The sequence below is a fragment of the Trypanosoma conorhini genome (assembly GCF_003719485.1).
Source record: "Trypanosoma conorhini strain 025E chromosome Unknown Tco_14.4_contig_00002, whole genome shotgun sequence".
Taxonomy (NCBI): Eukaryota; Euglenozoa; class Kinetoplastea; order Trypanosomatida; family Trypanosomatidae; genus Trypanosoma; species Trypanosoma conorhini.
Genome location: NW_021704088.1, coordinates 64064 through 85269, shown reverse-complemented (window position 1 = coordinate 85269; position 21206 = coordinate 64064). Strand labels below are relative to the sequence as shown.

General features: G+C 61.2%; 7 protein-coding genes across 7 annotated transcripts, besides 16 other annotated features; all 7 read left to right on the top strand.

The window, feature by feature from the left end:
* Positions 1-690: 690 nt before the first annotated feature.
* Tco025E_00166 (putative T-complex protein 1, gamma subunit) lies at positions 691-2364 on the top strand (the record flags this gene model as incomplete). Its single annotated transcript, XM_029367115.1, has 1 exon — positions 691-2364. One exon carries the CDS (start codon positions 691-693, stop codon positions 2362-2364), a length of 1674 nt encoding a protein of 557 aa, XP_029232811.1.
* A 126-nt stretch (positions 2365-2490) lies between these two features.
* Positions 2491-2512: a microsatellite.
* Positions 2513-2589: 77 nt separating this feature from the next.
* Positions 2590-2639: a microsatellite.
* Positions 2640-2733: 94 nt separating this feature from the next.
* Positions 2734-2764: a microsatellite.
* A 287-nt stretch (positions 2765-3051) lies between these two features.
* Positions 3052-3086: a sequence feature (GA-rich).
* A 211-nt stretch (positions 3087-3297) lies between these two features.
* Positions 3298-3347: a microsatellite.
* A 59-nt stretch (positions 3348-3406) lies between these two features.
* Positions 3407-3437: a microsatellite.
* A 64-nt stretch (positions 3438-3501) lies between these two features.
* Positions 3502-4005, top strand: Tco025E_00165 (uncharacterized protein; the record flags this gene model as incomplete). Its single annotated transcript, XM_029367114.1, has 1 exon — positions 3502-4005. The coding sequence occupies one exon, from the start codon at positions 3502-3504 to the stop codon at positions 4003-4005; it is 504 nt and encodes a 167-aa protein (XP_029232810.1).
* Positions 4006-4093: 88 nt separating this feature from the next.
* Positions 4094-4172: a microsatellite.
* A 334-nt stretch (positions 4173-4506) lies between these two features.
* Positions 4507-4545: a sequence feature (A-rich).
* Positions 4546-4635: 90 nt separating this feature from the next.
* Positions 4636-4680: a microsatellite.
* A 277-nt stretch (positions 4681-4957) lies between these two features.
* Positions 4958-7183, top strand: Tco025E_00164 (uncharacterized protein; the record flags this gene model as incomplete). The annotated part of the gene is made up of 1 exon (XM_029367113.1): positions 4958-7183. One exon carries the CDS (start codon positions 4958-4960, stop codon positions 7181-7183), a length of 2226 nt encoding a protein of 741 aa, XP_029232809.1.
* Positions 7184-7837: 654 nt separating this feature from the next.
* Positions 7838-7867: a microsatellite.
* A 280-nt stretch (positions 7868-8147) lies between these two features.
* On the top strand, positions 8148-10097 carry Tco025E_00163 (uncharacterized protein; the record flags this gene model as incomplete). The annotated part of the gene is made up of 1 exon (XM_029367112.1): positions 8148-10097. One exon carries the CDS (start codon positions 8148-8150, stop codon positions 10095-10097), a length of 1950 nt encoding a protein of 649 aa, XP_029232808.1.
* Positions 10098-10139: 42 nt separating this feature from the next.
* Positions 10140-10161: a microsatellite.
* Positions 10162-10940: 779 nt separating this feature from the next.
* Positions 10941-10965: a microsatellite.
* A 39-nt stretch (positions 10966-11004) lies between these two features.
* Positions 11005-11031: a microsatellite.
* Positions 11032-11161: 130 nt separating this feature from the next.
* On the top strand, positions 11162-14560 carry Tco025E_00162 (uncharacterized protein; the record flags this gene model as incomplete). Its single annotated transcript, XM_029367111.1, has 1 exon — positions 11162-14560. One exon carries the CDS (start codon positions 11162-11164, stop codon positions 14558-14560), a length of 3399 nt encoding a protein of 1132 aa, XP_029232807.1.
* A 536-nt stretch (positions 14561-15096) lies between these two features.
* Positions 15097-15137: a microsatellite.
* Positions 15138-15142: 5 nt separating this feature from the next.
* On the top strand, positions 15143-16108 carry Tco025E_00161 (uncharacterized protein; the record flags this gene model as incomplete). Its single annotated transcript, XM_029367110.1, has 1 exon — positions 15143-16108. The coding sequence occupies one exon, from the start codon at positions 15143-15145 to the stop codon at positions 16106-16108; it is 966 nt and encodes a 321-aa protein (XP_029232806.1).
* Positions 16109-16530: 422 nt separating this feature from the next.
* On the top strand, positions 16531-20667 carry Tco025E_00160 (uncharacterized protein; the record flags this gene model as incomplete). Its single annotated transcript, XM_029367109.1, has 1 exon — positions 16531-20667. The coding sequence occupies one exon, from the start codon at positions 16531-16533 to the stop codon at positions 20665-20667; it is 4137 nt and encodes a 1378-aa protein (XP_029232805.1).
* Positions 20668-20858: 191 nt separating this feature from the next.
* Positions 20859-20897: a microsatellite.
* Positions 20898-20922: 25 nt separating this feature from the next.
* Positions 20923-20968: a microsatellite.
* Between the last annotated feature and the right edge of the window lie 238 nt (positions 20969-21206).

The following is a 21206-nucleotide window of genomic DNA, read 5'->3' as shown; positions in this document are numbered from 1 at the left end:
TGATGTGCCTCTCTCTCTTCCTTTGCTTTCCTCTGTGTGTGCCTGCCTTTGGGTGTAGTCTGCCGCGGGCATGCCGTGCGCCCCGGCGTGCTCGCCTTCTTTTTGGCGACTGCAGCGGCGCCGGGGGGTCAAATGCGGAGCCCCAACCGCTGCTGCTCTGCCGCGTGTTGCTGCGGAGTGGACTCGTGCGGCGTGGCGCACTGGCGGGTTGACGGTTGGGCCGAGTGCGGGGACCGTGGCGGCTGCGGCGGCCCGTGCCCGGACTCTGGCGGCGCCCGACGGGCGGAGGGAGCGATTTATGTGCGTGCGGTATTTTAATTTAATTTTTTTTCTTTGGCTTTTCCCCTTCCACTTCTCCCGGCGCTGCGCCCGCACGGTTTGCGCCTGCGCCTTGTGCGTTTGGGTGTCTGTTTGTGTGTGTAACGCGTCTCTCTCTCTGCTCCGCTGCCTTGCGGCTGTCTCTCTCTTTGGCCGCCGGTGTCTGTGCGGGTGCAGGGAGGAAGTGAGCACAAAGCTAAAGAGGCGAGAGCGGGGAGGAAGCGAGGCTGCGGCGACAGAACAGCAACGACGGCAACAGCGGCGGTCAGCGAGGTCGAGTGAGGTGGAGGAAGACGAGGGCGATTTAAGCCGCGCATACCCACAAGGGAGGTAAAGGATAAGAGAAGCGAGGGGAGAGGAGGAAAGGCAGCGATGATGATGCAGCCGCAGCAGCAGCCAGTGATTGTGCTGAACCAAAAGACGGAGCGCCAGAGCGGCCGCAAGGCGCAGATGAACAACATTGAGGCGGCGAAGACGGTGGCGAGCCTCATCAGCAGCACACTTGGGCCGTGTGCGATGCTCAAGATGATTCTCGACCCAATGGGCGGCACGGTGCTGACCAACGACGGCAACTGCATCCTTCGCGAGATCGACGTGGTGCACCCCGCCGCGAAGCACATGCTGGAGCTCGCGCGGACGCAGGACGAGGAGGTGGGCGACGGCACAACCTCCGTCATTGTCCTCACCGGCGAGATCCTGAGCCTGGCGCAGCCCCTGCTGGAGCGCAACATCCACCCACTGAAGATCGTGAAGGGCTTCTCCCTCGCCCTCACCGACGCGCTGGCGGCGATCGAGGCGGTCGGCGCCACAATCGACCCGAGCGACGCGCGGCAGCTGGAGGCGGTGGTGCGGGCGTGCCTGGGCACCAAATTCAACTCCCGCGAGGACGATCTCATGTGCAAAATCGCCGTCGCCGCGACGCAGCGGGTTGTCGTGGAGAACCCAACAACGGGAAAGAAGGAGGTGGACATAAAGCGGTACGCCAAGATAGAAAAGATCCCTGGCGGGTCCGTCTCCGACAGCGTCGTGCTGGATGGTGTGATGTTCAACAAGGACCACATTCACGCCAAGATGCGGCGCCGCATTGAGAACCCCCGCATCGTCCTGCTTGACTGCCCGCTGGAGTACAAAAAGCCGGAGACGGCCATCAGCGTCGAGGTTGGGCAGGCGACAGACTGGGAGTCGCTGCTGAAGCAGGAGGAGGACTACGTGCGTTCGCTCTGCAACACCATCATCTCCTTCAAGCCGGATCTTGTGATCACTGAAAAGGGGGCCTCCGATCTTGCGGCACACTTTTTGTACAAGGCCAACATTACCTGCATTCGACGCCTGCGCAAGACGGACAACAACCGCATTGCCCGCGCGACGGGGGCCACCGTCGTTAGCCGCATTGAAGAGCTGACGAATGACCACATTGGGCAGGCGGGGCTAATGGAGATCAAGAAGATAGGGGATGAGTACTTTACCTTTATCACAGGCTGCGGCGCGGGTAAGGCGTGTAGCGTGGTGCTGCGTGGTGCCAGCAAAGACATCCTGAACGAGATGGAGCGCAACCTGCATGACGCAATGTGCGTGGCCCGGAACATCATCCTCGACCCACGTGTAGTGTATGGCGCCGCCGCGTTGGAGATGTACGTCTCCTCCCATCTCATGAATCGCTCCAAGAGCATCACGGGCGTGCAGCAGGCCGCCTACCAGGCGGTGGCAATGGCGCTTGAGGTGGTGCCGCGCATTTTGACAAGCAACTGCGGCGCAAACGTCATTCGCACCGTCACGGAGCTGCGGGCCCGCCACGCCATGCCAGACGGCGACTTCTGGGGCGTCGACGGCACCACCGGCGAGATTGTTGACGTCCGCGAGCTGCAGGTGATGGAGCCGGCCGCCGTGAAGGTGCAGGCGCTGAAGACGGCCATCGAGGCCGCCTCGATGATTCTGCGCGTGGACGACGTCGTGTCCGGCACGAAGTTGCGTCACGAAAATGAGAGGCCCGCGCCGGCCGCGGCGAACAACGACGACGACCAGGGCGACGCCGCGGCCGCGGCGTGAGTGCGAACGGAGGCAAAGGGGGATAATGCGGCTGCCGTTTGCCCGGCCGCCTGTAAACATCGCCCCTCCCCCACCCACCGCCGTCTTGTTTTTATTTTGTTTTTACGTTTCACTGCGGCGAGCGGCGAGAGAGAGAGAGAGAGAGAGAAGGCGACGCCGCCGCCCAATCCGCTGCAGGGAGGCAAGAGCAACGCCGGAGGAGCGAAGTAAGCCCACACTATTAGGGAAGAGAAAAAGCAAGCAAACACAAGCAATGAAAGAAGAAGAAGAAGAAGGGGGGGGAAAAAAAATGGTAAGAACGAATTTTTATTTTTATTTTTATTTTATCTTACGTGCGTGCTGCGTCTGTGTGTGCCTTGTGCACGTCGCAGGGAGAGGAGAGAGGGAGCGAGGGAGGGAGCGGTGGTGCGCGCCTTTCTCTGCCTGCGTGCGTGTGACGGGGCGGCGGGGTGGGTCGGGGCTGCTGCACCTGACACACCCTTCATACGACACGCATGCGTGGCGGCACGCATGCGCACATAACTCTACACATACATACATATATAATCTGTTTACTGCGGCCGTGGCCCAGCACGGCCGGGGAGACGGGTGGACGCGCCGCTGCGGTGACCATGAAGGATGCCCCCACGCATGTGCACGTCTTTATTGTTATTATTATGTTGCAGCCATTTTTGTCTTGGTTTCCTGCTCTTTGTCTCTCTCTCTCTCTTCTTTTTTTCTCTTGGGTGCTGCTTCGCTTCCGGTTGAGGGGTGCTGCTGCGGCGCGGTTTACGCAGAGGGCCGATAGGCACAAGTGCGCGGGGCAGCGGAGGGAGCAGTGGGGCCAGCAGAGGAGGACACACGCAGGCACACAACCCACACGAGACTCTCCCCGTCCGCCCAACTGCTTTGGGACGAGGAGAGGTGAAGAGATAACTACGGCAAGGAACCCGCTATATATATATATATATTTACACACACACATACACACACACATATATATACACCGATACTGTATAATTACCTAAATCTTGTTAGAGTTGTGCTCCACTGGATAGCTAAAACACATACACGCACACACACACAAAGCACACGCGTCGGCGCACGCGCGCAACTCCCTGAAAAGGTGCTTTACTGCTAATGCTGCGTGCGTCACTCATGTTTTGCGGCGGTGGATTATTGCGGACCGTTGGGAAAGAAAAGAAGGTCGCCGCCGCCGCCGCCGCCGCCGCCGCTGCCGTCAGTGGCAAGGCCGCTAGTAGTAGTGCCGGCAGGAGGAGGAAGAAGACGGCAACGGCGCAGGCTGCAAGCGTGATAGATGAGGATTCTGCGCACATTATTCACGCCACGGATTCCACGCGTACTCGCTTTGATGGGGAGGTATCGCACCCCTCGTACGGGGGCGCCGCCGCTGGCGCCCGTGGCCGCAGGAGCCAGCGCAGCGATGAGGAGGTGCTGCGTGTGGCCGAGCGCATGCAGCGGCGGGACCTCACAGGGGAGGTCCCCGTGGCGTCCTTCGCCTACGAAATACTGAAGGCGCACCCGTCCGTGCGGCAGATGGGGCTGCGGGAGCGCATGGCGTTTCTCTGCGACCGCTGGGAGCGGCTCAGGAAGGAGGAGCGGCAGGCGTACCTCGACGACCCGCTCAAAGGCCTCCTCTAAGACGGCGGGTGGCAGGCGGACGGCGCCGAGAGGCAACATAAAACAAACCCCCCCCCAAAAAAAAAACAACACAAAAACACACACACTCGAAAAAGAAAAACCAGAAGGGGAACCGAAGGAGCTGGAAACTAAGAAAAGAAAGAACAACCAAAAAGAAGGGAAGAAGAGGTGGACCGAATGAGCCATCTGGGAGGAGGTTAGAAGAGGGGTTGCGCAAACGCATACACACGTGTCGAGGTGGAGGGGACGCAGGCAGAGCAGTGGGCGGCGTGCGCGTCCTCAGCCGTTTTCCCCGCTCGCTCGCACGTTTCCTCTGCCGTGCGATTGTTGATAGATGCTCGTCTCCCACCGACGACTCCTCTCACTGCCGCGGGCCACGCGCACTTGTGCACGTCGCCGAACGCGCATGTGCTTATAGAGTCCCTTTGCTTTGAGGCTGCGGCGGTGCCGAGGAGTTGCTAGTAGGCTGTCGGAAGTTGGTGGCGCTGCGGCGATGCGAGGTGCGTTTTTCTTCTTCTTTTTGCTTGCTTTTGTTTTTGCAGCACCGTCCCTGCCGCTCACCTCGCGCTTGGTTTCTCGCTATTGGCGTTGCTCACACGAGAGGGCCGAAATGCCCAAAACGGCCGCCACAAAAAAACAAACAAAAACAAAAGAACACACACGAAAAAAAAAAAAGTAGGAAGGGATGCATAAATGCATTTCCCTACGGGCTGCGTGGAGTTGCCACCACCTCCTTTTGCTCCTTCACCTCTGTTTTTTTTTTCTTGCACCCCCCGGCACTGCGGCTGCCGCCCCGCCAACCCGCACGCACCCGTGGCAGACGGCAACTGTCGGAACGGGCGGTGACGCCACGGTGGCCGTTTTTTACTTTTAAGAAAAAGTTTTACTCCCCCAACCCCCGCCCCTCTCTTTTTTTTTTTTGCTCCCCGCGCGCGCGCCCCTTGCGTCGGCCATGTGGCGCCTCCTGACGGCAGCCGCCCCGCAAAGGGCGGCGACCTCGCGTCTGGCGGCGCCGCTTTTGTCGCTCCGGCGCGTTCACGAGCGGCCGTTTCTCGACCTGCCGCCCGACGTTTCCCAAGGCGAGGCGTACGACGTGGCCCGCGACGCGCTGGTGCAGCTCAACGTGATGGTGCGACGCGGCATTGAGCCGGACGCGCTCATGTACACCGCCCTCATCGCCACGATGGGGCGGGCGCGGTTGGAGTGGCAGGCGTACAAACTTTTCTCCCGCATGCTGGAGCAGGGGGTGCGGCCGCTGCCGGAGACGTACGTCGCCCTGCACGACGCCACCGCCCTGTCACGCCGGCGTCTGCGGCAGGACCTGCAGCTGAAAATTGAGGCGTCGCTGGAGTCGTTTCCCACGGAGCTGGCCGAGGCGGAGCTGGCCAACCGCCGTGAGCAGGACCGGCTCTGCGTGCAGAAGTTCGAGGACTACATGAGGGGCGTGCTGCCTGCCGCGCCGCCGCCGCAGCTCTCAGACATGCCGAGTGCGGCGGTGGAGGGCGGAAACGGCCTCAAGAACGGCGTGGAACCGCAGGCGGCGGCGGCGAGAGGCGGGCACGAGCAGCAAGAGCCGCAGCCCATTGCAACGATGCACATTCGAAACCCAACTGACGCGTGGAGCACGGCGCAGATGATGGAAGAGCAGCGGGAAAGTCACACGCAACGTGCACACGGGCGTGACAACATCGCCTCTCTTTACGAAGATCTTCACCGCCTTCACGAGGAGGAGCTGCGAATCTTCCTTGCGGCGCAACGGCAGCTGCGCCACGGCACGAAGGAGCAGTTGGTGCGCCGCGTGGTGGACACGGTTCCGGAGCGAAGTATTCGAGATATGTTGGAGCGGCGAAAACATTACTTTCGCTCCGTCGCACACGTCTTGGAAAACGACATAAATGCGCTTCGCCGCGAGGACGGTGGGGCCAGCGGTGCCGCACCCCCGCATGGCATGCACCCCCAGATCTCTACGGCCGATCGTACATTGACCGCCGCAGAAAAGGAGACTGTGGCGCCGGAGGTGTTGCACACCCCATGGGGGCTTCTGCGGAAGCCGATGAAGCGTCAACCGGACGCGCCTGCGCCGCGCAGCATGGAGCGACTGCAGCGCATTTGCCTATCCGCGGATGAGCTGCAGCTCATTCGAAGCAAAGGCGAGACAGGCGACCTCGACGAGCTACCGGAGAGTCTGCTGAGACGCTACGCGTATGAGTTCAACCTGGCCTGGAAACGCCGTATTCCACTCTCCCTGCTGGAGGCCGTGCAGTGGCACTGCACGACGTTCCTTCCGGAGCGGTTGGACGGGAAGGTGGTGGTGCGGCCCACCCCCGCCCTTCGCTTGCAGCAGGAGGAGGAGGGAATGCACAAGACGTTGGAGAATTACGAGGCCTTCCGCATCATTTCACAGCGGACGAACAACCTGCAGGTGGTGGACCACAAGGAGATCAATTTGCACCTCAAAAAGATACAGCGGGAGTTGCTGCGGAAGGAGCGCCGCGCGGAGGAGACACTTCGGCGGGAGCGTAACCTGCTGGACGCCGCCACCCTCGCGGCCTCGGCAAAGTCATTTAGTCCGCCGGGGGAGGCGCTGCCGACCGCCTCGCGGGTGCTTGGAACGAGTGGGGAGGCGAGTGTCGTCAGCCCACAGGCCCTGCCGTCCGAGGCGTCCACCAGCGTGGGCGGGGAGGCCTCTGCACAGGACGACGACGGTGAGCTGCCGCCGTGGGCCCTCTTCGGCGGCGCAGAGGAGTTTGACATCTCCACCGGCCGCTTCGGTGACCCTGACGTGGGCCGCTACCAGGAGCTTAGCGACGGGCGCTTCAAGCTGCTGCCTTCGCGCGAGGCACAACACAAGTGGGCGGTGGACCGTCAACTTTTGCCCGGCCCCCTGCAGGACAGCTTGCGGAGGGCGGAGTTGCAGCAGCAGCAGCGCCACGAGGCGGTTGAGACGCGCTACCAGCAAAAACTGCAGTACAATCGTTACCGCAAGTGGGACGCCTTCCTGCGCAAGGCCCAAGAGAGGCGACAGCAGGCGGAGACAGCCAGAGAAGGCGAGGGTGACGGGGATGATGTTGTGCGGCCACTGCCACCGAAGCGGCGTCTCTCGCAGCTGCTGCGCAAGGGCCGCGATAAGGCACCCGTGGAAGGCGCAGTGAAGGCCAAATACATCAGAAGTCTTTAACACAATCTCCTCGGCTTCGCCCGCTGCCTTCCCACCCGCTGCAGCTTTCACGACATGTTTCTTTTTCTTTCTTCTTTTTGCTCTCTATGTTTTAACTGAATCCGTTATTTTCCTCTTCTGTTCCCCCTCTGTGCGAGAGAGCCACGGCTATTCCTTGACCTTGTTTCCCTCTCTCTCTGCTCACTTGCCTCCATTCTGTTCCTCCACCATCTGCTTTTTTTTTCCTTTTCTCTATTCTTGGGCCCCTGTGTGGCCGACGGAAGGGAAAAGGCAATGAGTGGGGGAAAAACAAAGGAGGGCTTGCGTGGAACGGCAGTATGAGCCCGGTGCGGCGCCTGCACCTTCCTCCCCCAAGTAAGCACCGCCCTTGTGCCCCGCAAATGCACACTCGGGCGTACTCTCTTGGGGAAGAGCCACCGACGCAAATTGACGCCAACCGCCCCTCCCTCCACCCCCGTAACGCACCCGCCCGCAGGCACAGACGTGCAAGTGCGTTGAATCTCTTTCTTAGCACGCCTGCGAGCACGACGGGTTGTCTCACGGCACACTTTTCATTTCCTTCACAATGCGTGTATGTGCGTTTTGTGCCGCAAGTTTCTTTCGGATTTTGTGCATTTCTCTTTCTTTCGCTCCTGCCATCGTGGCCTCTTTTTTTTAAACAAAAAAAATTAAATTAAATTTAATACTTCTTTGTAACGTGTGTGCTTATGGGTGAAGAAAGTCACTCACGGCCGCACACGCCGGGTGGTGGCGCCCACACGCAAGGACCAGACACAACCCTTCAAGCCCGCCAGCAGGTGGCCACGCGCACGAGCGAAGAGGGAGCAAAACAACAACAACACCAAACACAAAGCTGGCATTGACACTCGTGAAGAAGACTTCAAAAGCCCTTCACGGCAAGACGCGAGCGTGTGTGCGTGCGAGGGAGACAGGGGCGCTCCACGTGCATCGACTGAACTTGAGAATGCGGAGTGCACCTCGTTGGGCGCTTTGCCTGCTTCTCGGCCTCCTGGCCAGTGCCGCTGCGGGCGCGCAGGGGCCGGGGGAAGCCTTGTCCCGCAGCGAAGTGAACCTCACCTTCGACGGCGAGTGGACGGCCGCCTCCGTGCAGACCGTGGAGTTCAGTGCCGCCGTCCAGAGCGACGTCGGCGTCGCCCTCGGCATTCAACGCGCCGCCGCGTGGTTTGACGCCGACCCCGCCGTCGCCGTCGACCCCGGCGCCGTCGTTGTGAATTTTGTTGTCTGGAGCGACCCCGGCACCGTGGCGAACCGCCTGCTGCAGAATGCCGCATGGGCGGCGACACAGGCGTACTACACGACGGCCACTACGAAAAGTCCGGCATCGCCGTTTGTGACCAGCGCCCTTCGCGCGGAGGAAGTCACGCTGCATTTTACCGGGGCCGGCTGGGGCAACGCCACGGCCATGCCAGACGCGGAGCTCTCAGCGGAGGTCGTTAGTGACGTGGATGCGGTGACGGATGTGACGGGCACACCGTCGGCGCTAAAGGCGGTTTTGGTCGGCGGCGTGGATCGCACGAATGGGGTGAGCTTCAACCTTGAGGTTTACTCCGCCGGGATTCAGAACATCACCAGCCTGCTTTCTTCCGCGTCCACGTACGCGTCTCTGTTGAATTACTACAAGACGAATACAAACCTGGACGACGGCGCACTGGGCGGCGTCAGCCGAACCCCGGCGTCCCCCGCGGTGGAGGAGTACCGCACGCAGCTGCAAATGGTTTTTAGCGGATCCTGGCAGCTGGTTTTGCTGGCAAATGAGACCGAGGTGGCGTTAACGCTGCGGTTCATCCTTGCAGCGGCGCTGAACGTGGATCCTGCCCTGGTTGTCGTCGGCATTATCGGCACAACTGCCTATCCGTTTAATCTGAATGCCACGGTGTATGTGGTGCATCTGTTTGACTTCGACGCCGGAAACATTCCGGCAGCGGCGGCCGCAGCGGAATATGCGGCATTGGTGAGTCTCTACATGGCAAGTGGAGGGGATCCGAGCGTCATCCCTGTCTTGCTGGCCGCGGAAATCGTTGTGGCCAAGCCGCAAACGGGCATGTCCGCCGTCCCGCTCATCTCTACGCACAACATTGTGGTGTCGGGCACCCGCTGGCAGATCGTACTCCCCGCGGTGGGGGAGGCCGTGTTAGATGAGGCGCTTGCAGCGGATCTTGCAGGTCTTGTCCCGTATGGTCCAACCCTTGTGACGGTTCTGCGAGACGCGGTTAGTGCGGACGGCGGGCTGAACTCCCGGGTGATGGTGACGCAGCAAGGGGACGTGCATATTATTCCCTATGCGCTGGATGCCTTCTTTACGCTGGCGCCGTCTCTGCCCAACACCGCGCAGCTTTACGACGCCAGCTCCAAAAGCAGGGTGGTTGAATCCATCAAAGTCGTCTCTGCCTCCGAGGTGCAGGCAGGCGAGGGCAGCACGTGCACGCCGCGTTGCGTGGGCGTCTCCGTCATGGGCGGGTGCCTCCTGGCCCTCACCATCGTCGCCATGGTCGGCTTCTGCGTGTGGCGCGTCTTTGCACGCTACGTCACCCCGAAGCGAATTAACAGCGACTTGGTCCGAATCCCCGCGGAGCAAAATCCGTTTGTCGCCACCGTCTCAATGCGTGGCTTGAGCAGCGCCTCTCTGAGTTCCGCGGCCAACTTCGCGGGCGGGGCGCTGGGCCCAATGTACCCGCCATCCACCGCGGAGGTGGCGCCCTTCGGCCCGCGGCTGCCCACCTCCACGGCGGCCGCGCCGGAGTCCCGCATGACGTCATACGTGGCGCCGGCGCCCAGCTCGTCTGTGGTGCGGCAGAGCAACATCATCATCCCCAGCGCCGCCGGCGAGAAGGAGTTCGAAATCATTGTGATACCTCGCGCCGAGTATGAGCGAAGCCACAGCCCGCAACTGTAACTTCGACGCCTGCAGCGAAGAGGGGAGGAATTATATAAATGTACACACACACACACACACACACGGCGCGATAGCCGCATTGGAGGCGTTGTGGGAAATTCAGGCGTGGCTGCAGGCAGAGTTGCCCCACACACGGGGAAAACGTGGAAGGCGGTAGCCATCAACGCCGCAAGAAAGCAACTACAAGCATGGAGGAGAAGTGAAGCAAAAGAGCACACAAACAAACAAAAAAAGATTCCAGAGAAATAAGCTCCTCACTTGACAGTACCCCTGCCACTATTGATCGGTGTGAATATTTAATTTTTCCATTCTTTTCTGCGTTTCCCTCGTGCACGCATGTGCGCTTTACCGCGCTTTTGTATATATTCTCCTCACTTTCTGTCGCATGTGATTAGAAGATGTCTTTTTTTTTATGGCGCCGTTTTACTTTCGATTCTTTTTATTATCTGTTTAACTTCGGTGCAACCGAAGCGAAGGCCTGTGCCCTTCCCACGGGGATGTGTGAGCATATTTAGCTGTGTGAGCGTGTGTTGTCGGGGGGACGCGTGGCAATGCTCTCTCTTTCTGCTTGCCACCGTCACTTTTTTTCTCTCTTTTTTTTTTTGCTTCGCTTCTTATTGCGTGGGTGATGTTTCCTTTCCCAGCTCCTCTCTTTGTATGTTGTTGCTGTCTACTTTTTTCTCCCTCTATACTTCGCTCTTTCTGCCCTTCTCTTTTTTTTTTGATTTTGTCGGCTTTCAGATGTGTGGAAATACCGCCTGCCCCTCCCTTTCTGCCTCGCGCCTTCCTCTTTCGGCTGCCGGTGGTGGGTGGCTCACGCTTCATCTCTCGTTGATTTCTCGCTTTCTTTTTTTTTCCTTTTTTTTTTCGTCTTTCTCAGCGCCCAGGTGGCTTTGGCGCCCCGCAGGAGAGCGAGACAGAGAGAGGGAGGAGACCAGCGCACAGGGCCGTGGCTGCCGTCCCACTGTGGTGCGGAGCAGAAGAAGGAGGTGGGGCTCCTCAGCTGCGGCCGCGGCGGGAGGCGAAGAGCACGGAGAGCCTCGTAGGGAGTCGCCGCGGCAGTCATGGCTCAGCGCGCCGCCTCCCGGCGGACGACGGAGGACTGGCAGGATGCCTTCTACGGCCTGGAGGAGCGGCACCGCCAGCTGCAGCGGCGGTTCAACGAACAGGAGCAGGAGCTGAAGCTGCTCAAAGTGTCGCAGCGGCGGGATGCGGCCGCGCCGGCGTTCGCCAGGGGCGGCACCCCACGCACGACGCCGCTTGCGAGTGGGCGAGCCTCCCACGTGCGGGCGGCGCCGTCGGCGTCGGTGAGGGCGAAGCAGCGGGCCTCGCTCGCAGGCACAGAGGGCGGCGGGGACGGAGGACTGGCGCGTGGGGCGGCACACGACGGCCCGCCCGAGCGGAATGTCGGCCTCCTCGCCGTTCCCGCAGCGGCGCGGCGGGCGGACGCGGGCGCAGCGGCCGCGGAGTTGACGAGCGCCTGGTCGGCTGCCCCCCCGCCGGACCCGTCGATGGTGTGGGGGATGGAGAACAGCATCCAAAACTACGTCACCGCCAACGCCCTCTACCACGCGAACGAGGAGCTGCGCCAGCGCCTTGACGACGCCGTCGGTTTCGTGAAGACGCTGCAGCACGAGTTGGCCTCCAGCCGCAGCCTGGCGAAGACAACGCAGCAGCGGCTGGAGGAGGCGACGCAGCAAATGCACCAACTCGTGCGGGAGCGGGACTTGGCTGGACAGAAGCTTTCCGTCTCACAGCAGGCCGTCGTGGAACTCGAGCGAAGCCTGAAGAATCACGCCACGGAGGAGGAGCGGATTCGCTTTTCGCTGGAGTCGCAGATCACCGAGTTGCGCAGCCGCCTCGTCGTGGGGGCTGACAGCAACGAGCTGCTCACGCGCGACGTTCGTACCCTGCTGACGGAGGTCAAGGAGAAGGCGTCGGAGGCACAGAGCCTGCGGTCGAAACTCACCCTCGCAGAGGCGGCGCTGTCGTCGCAGAAGCAAAACAATGAGAATCTTCTTGTGGAGCTGCGCAGCCTCAACACGCAGTTGATTAACGAGCGCAAGCGGCTGCTGTCCATGACCCGCGAGGCGCAGCTGGCGAGTTTGCGTGCCGAAGACGCGAAGGATGTCGAGGCGCGACTTGCGGAGGCCGTAGAGAGCCGTGGGGCGCTCGAGCGTGAGCATGTGCGGCTAATGGAGAGTTTGGTTGACGTCACGGAGAGCGCCTTGCGGCAGGCGCGGGAGGAGGTGCGGCAGGACATCGCCGACTGGCGCGCTTCCGCCGCACACTGGGAGGAGGTGTCGCAGCTGCTCTACAAGGATATCGCGCAGCGCACGCAGGCGCATCTTCAGTGCCGCGAGGAGTGCGAGGAGGCGAAGCGGGACCGCGACGACGCGTCCATGGCGCTGCGGGAGGCCTGGGAGGAGCTGAAGCTGTGCCGTGCGAAGCTGGACATTGTGTGGCCCACGCACCGAGACGACACACGTGATTTGACGCCGGCGGAGATGCTTTCCACGTTTGGAAACTACAGGGCCGTCTTTCGACAGAGGCGAGACACGACGACCCGCCGCGGTGGCGCCGCCGCGACGCCGGAAACGAATGACGGGGACGAAGGCGCAATCACCGTGGAGTTGTGCGAAGCGCCGGTGGAGGAGCAGCTCCGCGAGCTGCACGAGGCGAATGGGGCGCTGCTGGCGGAGCTGGAGCAGCTGCGCATCACGAATGAGTTGCAGGCGGAGCGGCTGCGAAAAATGGAGACGCGTGTGCGGCAGGAGCGGGAGGAGGTGCAGGTTTCCGCGGAGGCGTTGGGGCAGCGGGAGGAGGCGACGCAGCGGTTTCTGCAGACGCAGCTTGACCACGTGGCGTTCCTCGAGGCGCAGGTGCGCTCGCTGCGCGGCTTCGACGTGGCCCCGAACATCTCACTGCGCGAGCTCAGCCCGGGGGAGACGGTGTTTGAGCTCTTTCTTGGGCAGCTTCTCTCCACCGAGACGCCGGCGGGGGTGGGCCTGCGTGACACCTTCCCGCCGGTCTTCTGCTCAGTGGACTTCCTGCTACACGAAACCATCACGACCCCCATTGTGACGGGGCTCAACGGCTTTCTTGACACGACGATCGCCTTCTGCGTCGCGATGGATGCGCTGCTGCAGTGCTACCTGCAGTCGCGCGAGCTGCTCGTGCAGCTGCACCGTGTGCGCCCGCAGGACGAGATTAACGAGATTGCGTCCACGCAAAGCGACAAATGCGACGCGCTTTTTGCGGAGCGCCTCTACGCGACGCTGGCGGAGGGCTCCGTCAGTTTGTGGCCGCTTGTCTCGGACGAGAAGTGTCGCGACGCCCGGCGTCCCACGCTCCGCGGGCATATTCCTCTGCGCACCCCCGACGGCCACCACATCGCCTCGGTGGAGTTCACTGTGACGGTGCGGACCCCGTTTAGCGACGCCTTCCGCGCGTTGGCCGCCGAGGCGAGTAAAGGGCGGCACCTGCAGCACCCGCAGCCGCCTTCGGCTGCGGCAACGCCTGCGGAGACGAACACGTCACGCGGCGAGGGGCGGATGCAGTTGGTGCCGACGAGGCCTCACACGGAGACCTTTGGCTCGGTCTCCACGACCTCCTCCTCCTCAACGTCGCTGCTGGAGTCGAGGTCGCACGACCGGACAGTCGGCTTTACGCTTGTTCCGCGTGCCGCCGCGATGGCCAGCGTCTCTTCTTCCTCTGCGTCGCCGACCCCCATCCGCTCGCTGCTGGTGGATGTGTGCAGGCTGCATTTGCCGCCCAGTCTGGCTCCCGTCCCGCGTCTCTCGTGCTACTACGCGCTGACTCCGCTTGGGCGCGACGTGTACCTTCCCGCCCCACCAACCCCGCGGTACGAATGCGAGTACCTGCAGGACGGCGGCAGTCACGGAACACGCTTCCCGATCGCCTCTGTGGGGGAGTTACTGGCGGTGACGCGTGAGCCCTTCATGCTGTTTTTCTTCGACGAGTCCTCCCCGGCGGTGCGCAGCAGTGAACGACGGGGCGACGGCCCGTACTGGGCGATGGCCATGGCCGAGTGGCGACTGGCGCTTGAGCGGCCAGAGGAGTATGTCTCACTGGAGTTGCCGCTGATGGATCAGAAGGGGTGCCCTGTTCAGGGAGCCTTTGTGCAGGTGCGGTTACTTGCCACAAGCAACGCGCAGGACGCCGAGACAGGTTTAGCGGCGGCCCTTGAAAGAGCCCGTGCTGCCACGGCAAGCTTGCGAGAGCAGCCGCAGCAATATAGACACCCCAGCGCCGTGGCGACCGTTCTCCGGGAAGCTAGGGACTCAACTTCCAGAAGCAGCGCCGCCGCCACCGCCGCCGCTGCTGCGGCTGCAGTTTCGGGGAATGCAGCCCCTCAGAACACGCCAGGCGGTAGACGCACGTATGACGACGCCTTGGATTCCGTTGACCTGGAGATGATCCGGCGGCAGCTGGACGGCTAGTGCCAAGTGCGGTGGCGCGAGTGGCGGGAAAGACTGAGGAGTGGGCGGGGGCTGTCCGTCGCAGGCGTAGGATGCGTGTGGGAGTCAAGCCAGTGGAGCCTCTACGATGGGCTGGGTGTGTGTGTCTGAGAGCCCTGCGCTGCACCGCCCCTGCTTAAATACGCACACACAAACGCACACAAACGCCCACCTTATACTCACAGTGACGCTTGTGGTGGCGCTAGAATTTGCTGCATATTTTTTCTGCTGTCTCGATATTTATGTCCGTGTGTGCATGTGCGTTTCTCTTTCAGTTTCTGTTTGCCTAGACCTCTTTAGTAGTGGCCGTCGCGCCGTCGGACGCGGTTTTTTCTTTTGTTTACTGTTGTTTTCACTTCTCCTTCCTGAATTGCCCCTGCGGGGGCGGCAGGGCGGTTATGCACCTCCACCACCAACAGCAACGACGAAACCCAAAATATCTTCCTTGTTTCTTTTTCCCCAGCCATTTTTGCGTTGCGGCGAAGAAAAATAGAGGCGCCGCGGAGGGCACACCACTCGCACCCGCGAGCAGCAGCGGCAGCAGCGGCAGCAGCTGCAGGAAAAATGCCGCCACCCCCACCAGCGAAGGCGTCGACAGCCACGGCGCACGGCGCCACACTTTTGAACGGCAAAAACACCACCGCAGGGACGACGGCGGCGGCGGCGAGGGTTGCGCAGGAGAGAAGGCGCCCATCGGTGCCCAGCAGCGCCCCGCCGCGGCCCGTGGAGGCCCCCGCGCGGGAGGCGGAGGAGGAGAACGCGCGGCGCAGAGGACGGACCTTCCAGCGGAGGGTCCTGCAGCCCTCCAAGTCGGCCACGTCGGATGCGAAGACGGAGCAGGTGCCGCGGCCACTGCCACTGCCCTCTCGCACCCCCGCAACAGTGCTGCCGGGGGCCGCAGCCAAAACGACTGCCGTGACGAGCACTTCTACAAACCGGGTTCAGCCGGTTCCCTCGCCGCAGCCGCAGGCACTGCCGGCGTCCATTTTTGACGACGTGCCTGTGCAGGCCAGTCTGGAGTACCTGACACGGCCCCATCGCTCATGGGACAGCGCCGTCAGAATTAGGGAGCGTGCAGGCAGGAGGCAGCAGCGAGAAAGCGCGCGTCGTGCGTGGCGCGGCAGCAGCAGTCTATCTACTTCCGTGGCGAGCTCCGCAAGCGTGTCGTGTGCCTCCGTAAATAGAGCGATGAGCCCGTCCAGTCTTAGTGTTCGTAGCGCGCCCCCGACCTTTGGGCACGCCCACGCCTCGGTGTCTCCTGGCGGCACGCAGGGGAGCGGTACGCGTCGCCGTGGGCGCTTCGGCGTGTTGCCGAGCCTTCAGCCCGATCCGGGAGGTCTCGCCGTTGGCGGGAGCAGCCTCTCGGTCTCACTGGCGCCTTCGGCGCTGCCACGTCTGAGGCCGGTGTCACCGGGCCAAACCTCCTCCCCGGCGACGCGGAATCCGTTTGTACTCGCACCCGCCGAGAGGCGAGGCGCAAACACGCCTGCGTTGGCCAAGGTGCGGGAGTTCAGCTTTACGATGCAGTAGACGCGGCTCGATGGGCTGTATTCAGGTGCTGTGGCTCTCTCTGGTGCGGGGGCGGGGACGGGCCCATGAAAAAGAGATGCACAGAAGAGAGGGAGGAAGTAAAAAGCACCCACACACATATATATATATACATAAGGTTTTATTACTGTCATTATTGTCTTCAGTCTTCTCTTTCTAAGAGTCGCCTTGCCGCTCTCGCTCGCACTGCAGCTGTCGGTGTGCCACTGTGGCAGTGTGTGACATTTACTGTTTTTTTTTGTTATTTAAAGCATTTTCACCGTAGTTGCACTTCTGGCGTCTGCCTGTGTGCCATGTACAACATCCTGCACCACTCTCTATTTCTCTCGCCACGCATGGAAGCGTGTACACCTTTGTTGAGCGGCGGGGAGGAAGGTATTGGTTAGCGATAGTGCCACAGTTACATGGCGACTGCGGGCCTTAGTGCGGCGACGGTGGAGTTGCTGCAGTCCCTCAGCATTGACCCGAAGGACTTCTCCAAGGCACGGGCCAGGTACGACAAAGTACGCGAGGAACTAAGGGAGAAGGGACTTGCGGCGGGTGGCGCAGCGGCGGCCGCGGAAGCCGCAGAGACGCTGCAGCGCCTCACCGATGCCTGGGGCGAGTACCTCCGCCTCACGCAGGAGCACTTTCAAAAGATTACTAATGCCGTTATTGAGGAACTGCTGGAGAAGACGCGGGAAAAGGCAACTGCGGCGGAGCGTGCCGAGAAGTTGAATGAGCTCTGCGCCATTGGTGAGAAGTGGTACATCCGCAACGAGACATACTTTGAGTTTGGGGATCCGGAGCAGTTGGCGTTGCTTGTGAAGGGCGCACTAGACTCCTCCAGCCGTGTGATGCGTTTGCTTGGGTTGCAGCTGGCCCGCATTTGCGCCGCGAGCGCGCGGTTCACGCGGACGCTGCTGGCGGGAGAGGGGGGCGGGCTCATCAGCCTTAGCTTTGACCGCGAGATTGCCACCGAGCTGGAGTACGCGCTTAACCTTTGCGCGCGCCTGATTGAGCTGCACGAGAGCGACCCGGTGACGTGCGCGGAAGTCCCCTACTGCTGGATTTGCCGCATTGCCTCCCTGCTGGACACGCAGGATCCCGTGCCGAATCTGCCGCCGAAGCGGAAAAATCAGGCGCTCCGCATTGCCATCAAATTACTTCGCTGCTTCCCTGCCATGTCGACGGCGGCCTCGCTGCACATCATTCTACTTCGCTACTGCATCCAGAAAGGCGCCGTCACGGCGGACGAGATGAAAAAAATATTGCACGTTATTTTAGACATCTTTGACCACGCTGAGACCCGGCAGTACCTCCACGACAACGACCTTGACGTTCTCTACGCCCCCTTTTTGTGCTCCGCCGACAAGAGCCCGGAGGCCAACTTAAACTTGATGAATGGGGCCAAGGAGCTGCTTGCCATGACGCTGCAAACGTGGGTGGGGGTTCTGTGGACGTGCTCGGAGACAAAGGGGCTCCGCGCCGTCATTGACATTCTGCACCTGCCGGGGGACCTGGACCGGAAGATGGTGCTGCTCACGCTGTTCAACAAGGTGCTTTGCCAGCTGGCGCCGCACCGCGGTCTGACGCTGATGAAGACGTGGCAAGGCGTGGAGGAGAACAAGCGCAGCACTTCGGTGTCCGACGCCGTCCTTCCGGACGCCGCCTCCAGCTTCACCGGGGCAAGCTCCCCGCAGTTGCTGAACGATGGCATTATAGGCCAGACCTTTCCGGAGATCACGTTTCCCGGCCAAAGTGAGCTGCTCGACGGTTTCGTGCCCACAACAAAGGCGATAGGTTACCACGTTCTCGACCCGCTGCTGGGGAGGGTTCTGTTGATGCTCTCGCACCACGGCCTTCCGCTGGCGTTGGTGTCGATGATTGGAGACGCTCCCTCAAGTCGCCTGCTCGCATTCACCGCCTCATCACTGCTGCAGGACATATTTATGCTCATGGACACGGTGCTCCCGGTGCGTCCTGTGAAGCGACTGCACACGGCCCTGAATGAGGCCGTTGGGAGCTTTGTTCTTCAAGGAGATTTGGCGTTTAGCAGCGGGCTCACCACCCGGCTTTTTCAGGACCACAAAATGATGAAAAACGTGACACTTTCCCCAACCGTGGCTGACCCGGATACGATTTCGGGTGAGCGGATAAACATCCCATCGGCAACAACAATTTCGGCGTATGGGTTGGGCGACGTGGGGCTGGATGACGCGGGCTTTGCGGGGCTGCTGCGGGAAACAGGCGTGGACAAGGCAAGTAACTTTCTCGGCTGGGACCACGACTTGCTGCTGCTGCTGGTCCATGGACCGCTGCGAAGCCCGCCTCGGTTTCAGTGGGTCCTACGAGAGACCCGCTTCTTTCACAAGCTTCTTCTCTTTTACCAGCCCCTCTTGCAGCCCAACGCGCGGACGTTTGTCTCGCTGCGCACGGAGGAGTGCTCGCCGCAGCTCTGCAGCCTTGGCTTGTCGTTGCTGGATTTATTCCTCTCCACCAGGGTGGGAACGGAGGTGCTGGACGAGTTTGGTTTCACGCCGGCCATTGTGGAGGGGCTGCAGGAGGTGATTGATGGCAAACCGCAGGTGTTGAGCCCGCAGCGTCTCGGCACGCGGGTGGGGCAAACGGTACTTCGCATGGTGGGCCGCTACTCGCTCTCCGCGAATGGGCTGATGGCGATGCGGGAGCACAACATGTTTGGCATGATAAACAACATGTTTGCCAAACTCTCCGGCGAGCGGGCGGCGGCACCCGCCCCGGGAGACACCTTGCAAGATGTATGTCAGCTACTGTTACAGTTCCTCTACATTGGTGCGGTGCCCAACTACGGAGTGTGCGAGGAAATTCGCCAGGCGTTTCGCGCTGCTCTCTGCAATGACGTGAACTCCGTCCGTCTCTGTGCGGCGACGCAGCTGCGCAAGGCACTCTGGCGCGATCTCTCCACCTCCATGCGTTGGGGGATAGAAACGTTGGTTCAGGCCCTCCACGATGACTTCTACAGCGTCGTGGAAAGTGCCTTCAAGCTCCTGCTTAGTATTTGCCTCTGCTCTGACGAGGCGTTGGATTACCTCATCTCCTTGTCCCCCACCGTCCTTATGGAGAGTGAGGTCATTCGCCAGCACGCCAAACAGCTTGATCTCAATACGCTGCTGTACTGTATCGTGGGGCGATCCTCAGGCTTTCGCTTTCTGCAGTGCTACGGCTGGGTAGAGGAGGAGCTGCGTCGCTGGGAGGAGTCCGAGTCCGCCAACCACGTCCGCCTCGTGGAGCGCTTGCAGGCTCGCGAGGCGGTGGAGGCCCGAGCGGACTTCACACAGAACTTGGCGGGCCGGTGGTGGCAGCACAGCCGCACCCTCTCAGACCCAAGTTACCCTTTGTACAGACCGGCAGTTTTGCCCGCAACGATGGCAGCGTACAGTCCTCCCAATGAGTCTGGCTCGGGCTTCTTCCCCAGCCATTTCGCCGCTGTTCTGTGCAAGTCCAACGAGGGATGCACGCTGTTCAAGCACAGTGATCTTTGGCAGCGGTCGGTGCAGCGCATTATGCAGCAAATGCTTCCGCCGGATATTGTCTACGATGATAACGGCGACGCGAGGAGTGGAAGCAGCGACGACGACCTCGATGACGCGGAGCGGGCTCTGAATGAGGAGGACCCATCCTTCTGGGGCCAATTGGGGGCAAAAATAGGCACAGCGGAGGCTAGGGAGCCTGCTGAGCCGGGTGAGTTACGCTTGTTGCGGGCGGGGCGCTTGCCTTGCTCCCGCAGCGCGCATTTGCTTTCCGCCGCACGGGGTTATAAGAAACCAGGACGCTCCTACCTCCTCGCATCTGCGGGAAACGTCGCGGAGCTGAAAGATGCCATTTTGTGCATTTGCCACGCCTCTTCCAGCGACACGGGCTACGCGCTGATGCGCAGCGTTCCAGGGCTGCATAAACGCCTGAATGCCCTGATGGTGTTTGGGGCAACCGTCTCCGTGCGTAGTATATGCTTCGTGGGGGAGTGCATACTGGCGCGCTCCAAGCGGTGTGCCGAGCAGCTCTCCGGCATGTCGCACTATGTACTCCATGAGAGCAACGCCTACACAAGCGCGGACGGGGTGCCGTACTCTGTGGCCTTCTCCCACATCAAACCGTCGAAGTGGACCCCCATCGGACGCCCCGCAGACCACGGACAGGCCTCCGCGCTCTACTTCCTCCGCCAGCAGGAGACGGCGGACGCCGCCGAGGAGGACCAGCTCCCACTGTTGGCTTCCATGAGATCCTCGAATGCACTCTCACAGTCGGCACGACGCGTACTGGAGCAGGTTTGCGCCCTCTCCAACCCAGTAAGCCGGGAGGGTGCGAAGAAAAAGTTATACCAAGTGATGAAGCACCAGCCACAGCTGTTTACCGACCCACGCGTGCGTAAACTCGTCATTGGGGCCACCCAAAGGTTTCGTATGCACCACGCGGAGCGGAAGTTTCTTGCGGATCTTCTTGAAAATGCACCCCTCGCCACGCCTGTGCCCGCCGCCCGTCGGGCGACGGTTTTACTTACCGCTGCAACACCGCCGAGCTGAAAGGGAGGGGAGAGGGGGGGGGGAAAGAAACGTGAGACTTTTGGGTCTGTGCGTTGCTGCGGGGTTTCGGTGATGCTGGCGGGGCCGAGGAAACTGCCCGATGCACGCTGCTGCATTGCATGGGAGTTTCAGATGGAGTTCTTTTCCCCGCTGCCTTGATTATTGTTGCCATTTTCTCCCTCTTCTTCTTCTGTTGTATGTTAGTAGTAGTTGTTGTTGTTGTTTTTTTTCGATGCGTAGAGCAGAGGCCTTTTCGCTGCTGCTGCTGCTGCTGCTGTTGCTGTTCTTCTGCCGCTTCTGCGTCGAGTGGGGGTTGGCGGGAGGGGGCCTTATTTCTCGGCTGCCTGCTGTGCGTCTTTCTTTGATTTTACCTCTTCAGCATCCTTTTTTTTTTTGCCTCTTCTTCTTTCTTCGTGTTGTTTTCCGGCGGTGCTCGGGCGGAAGTAAATAACGCCCACCGCGTGCTTCGGAGGCGGCTGACGGGGTGCGACACGCGCGGCGGGGAGGTTCGTTTGACGAATGGCGGAGGCTTCCACGGC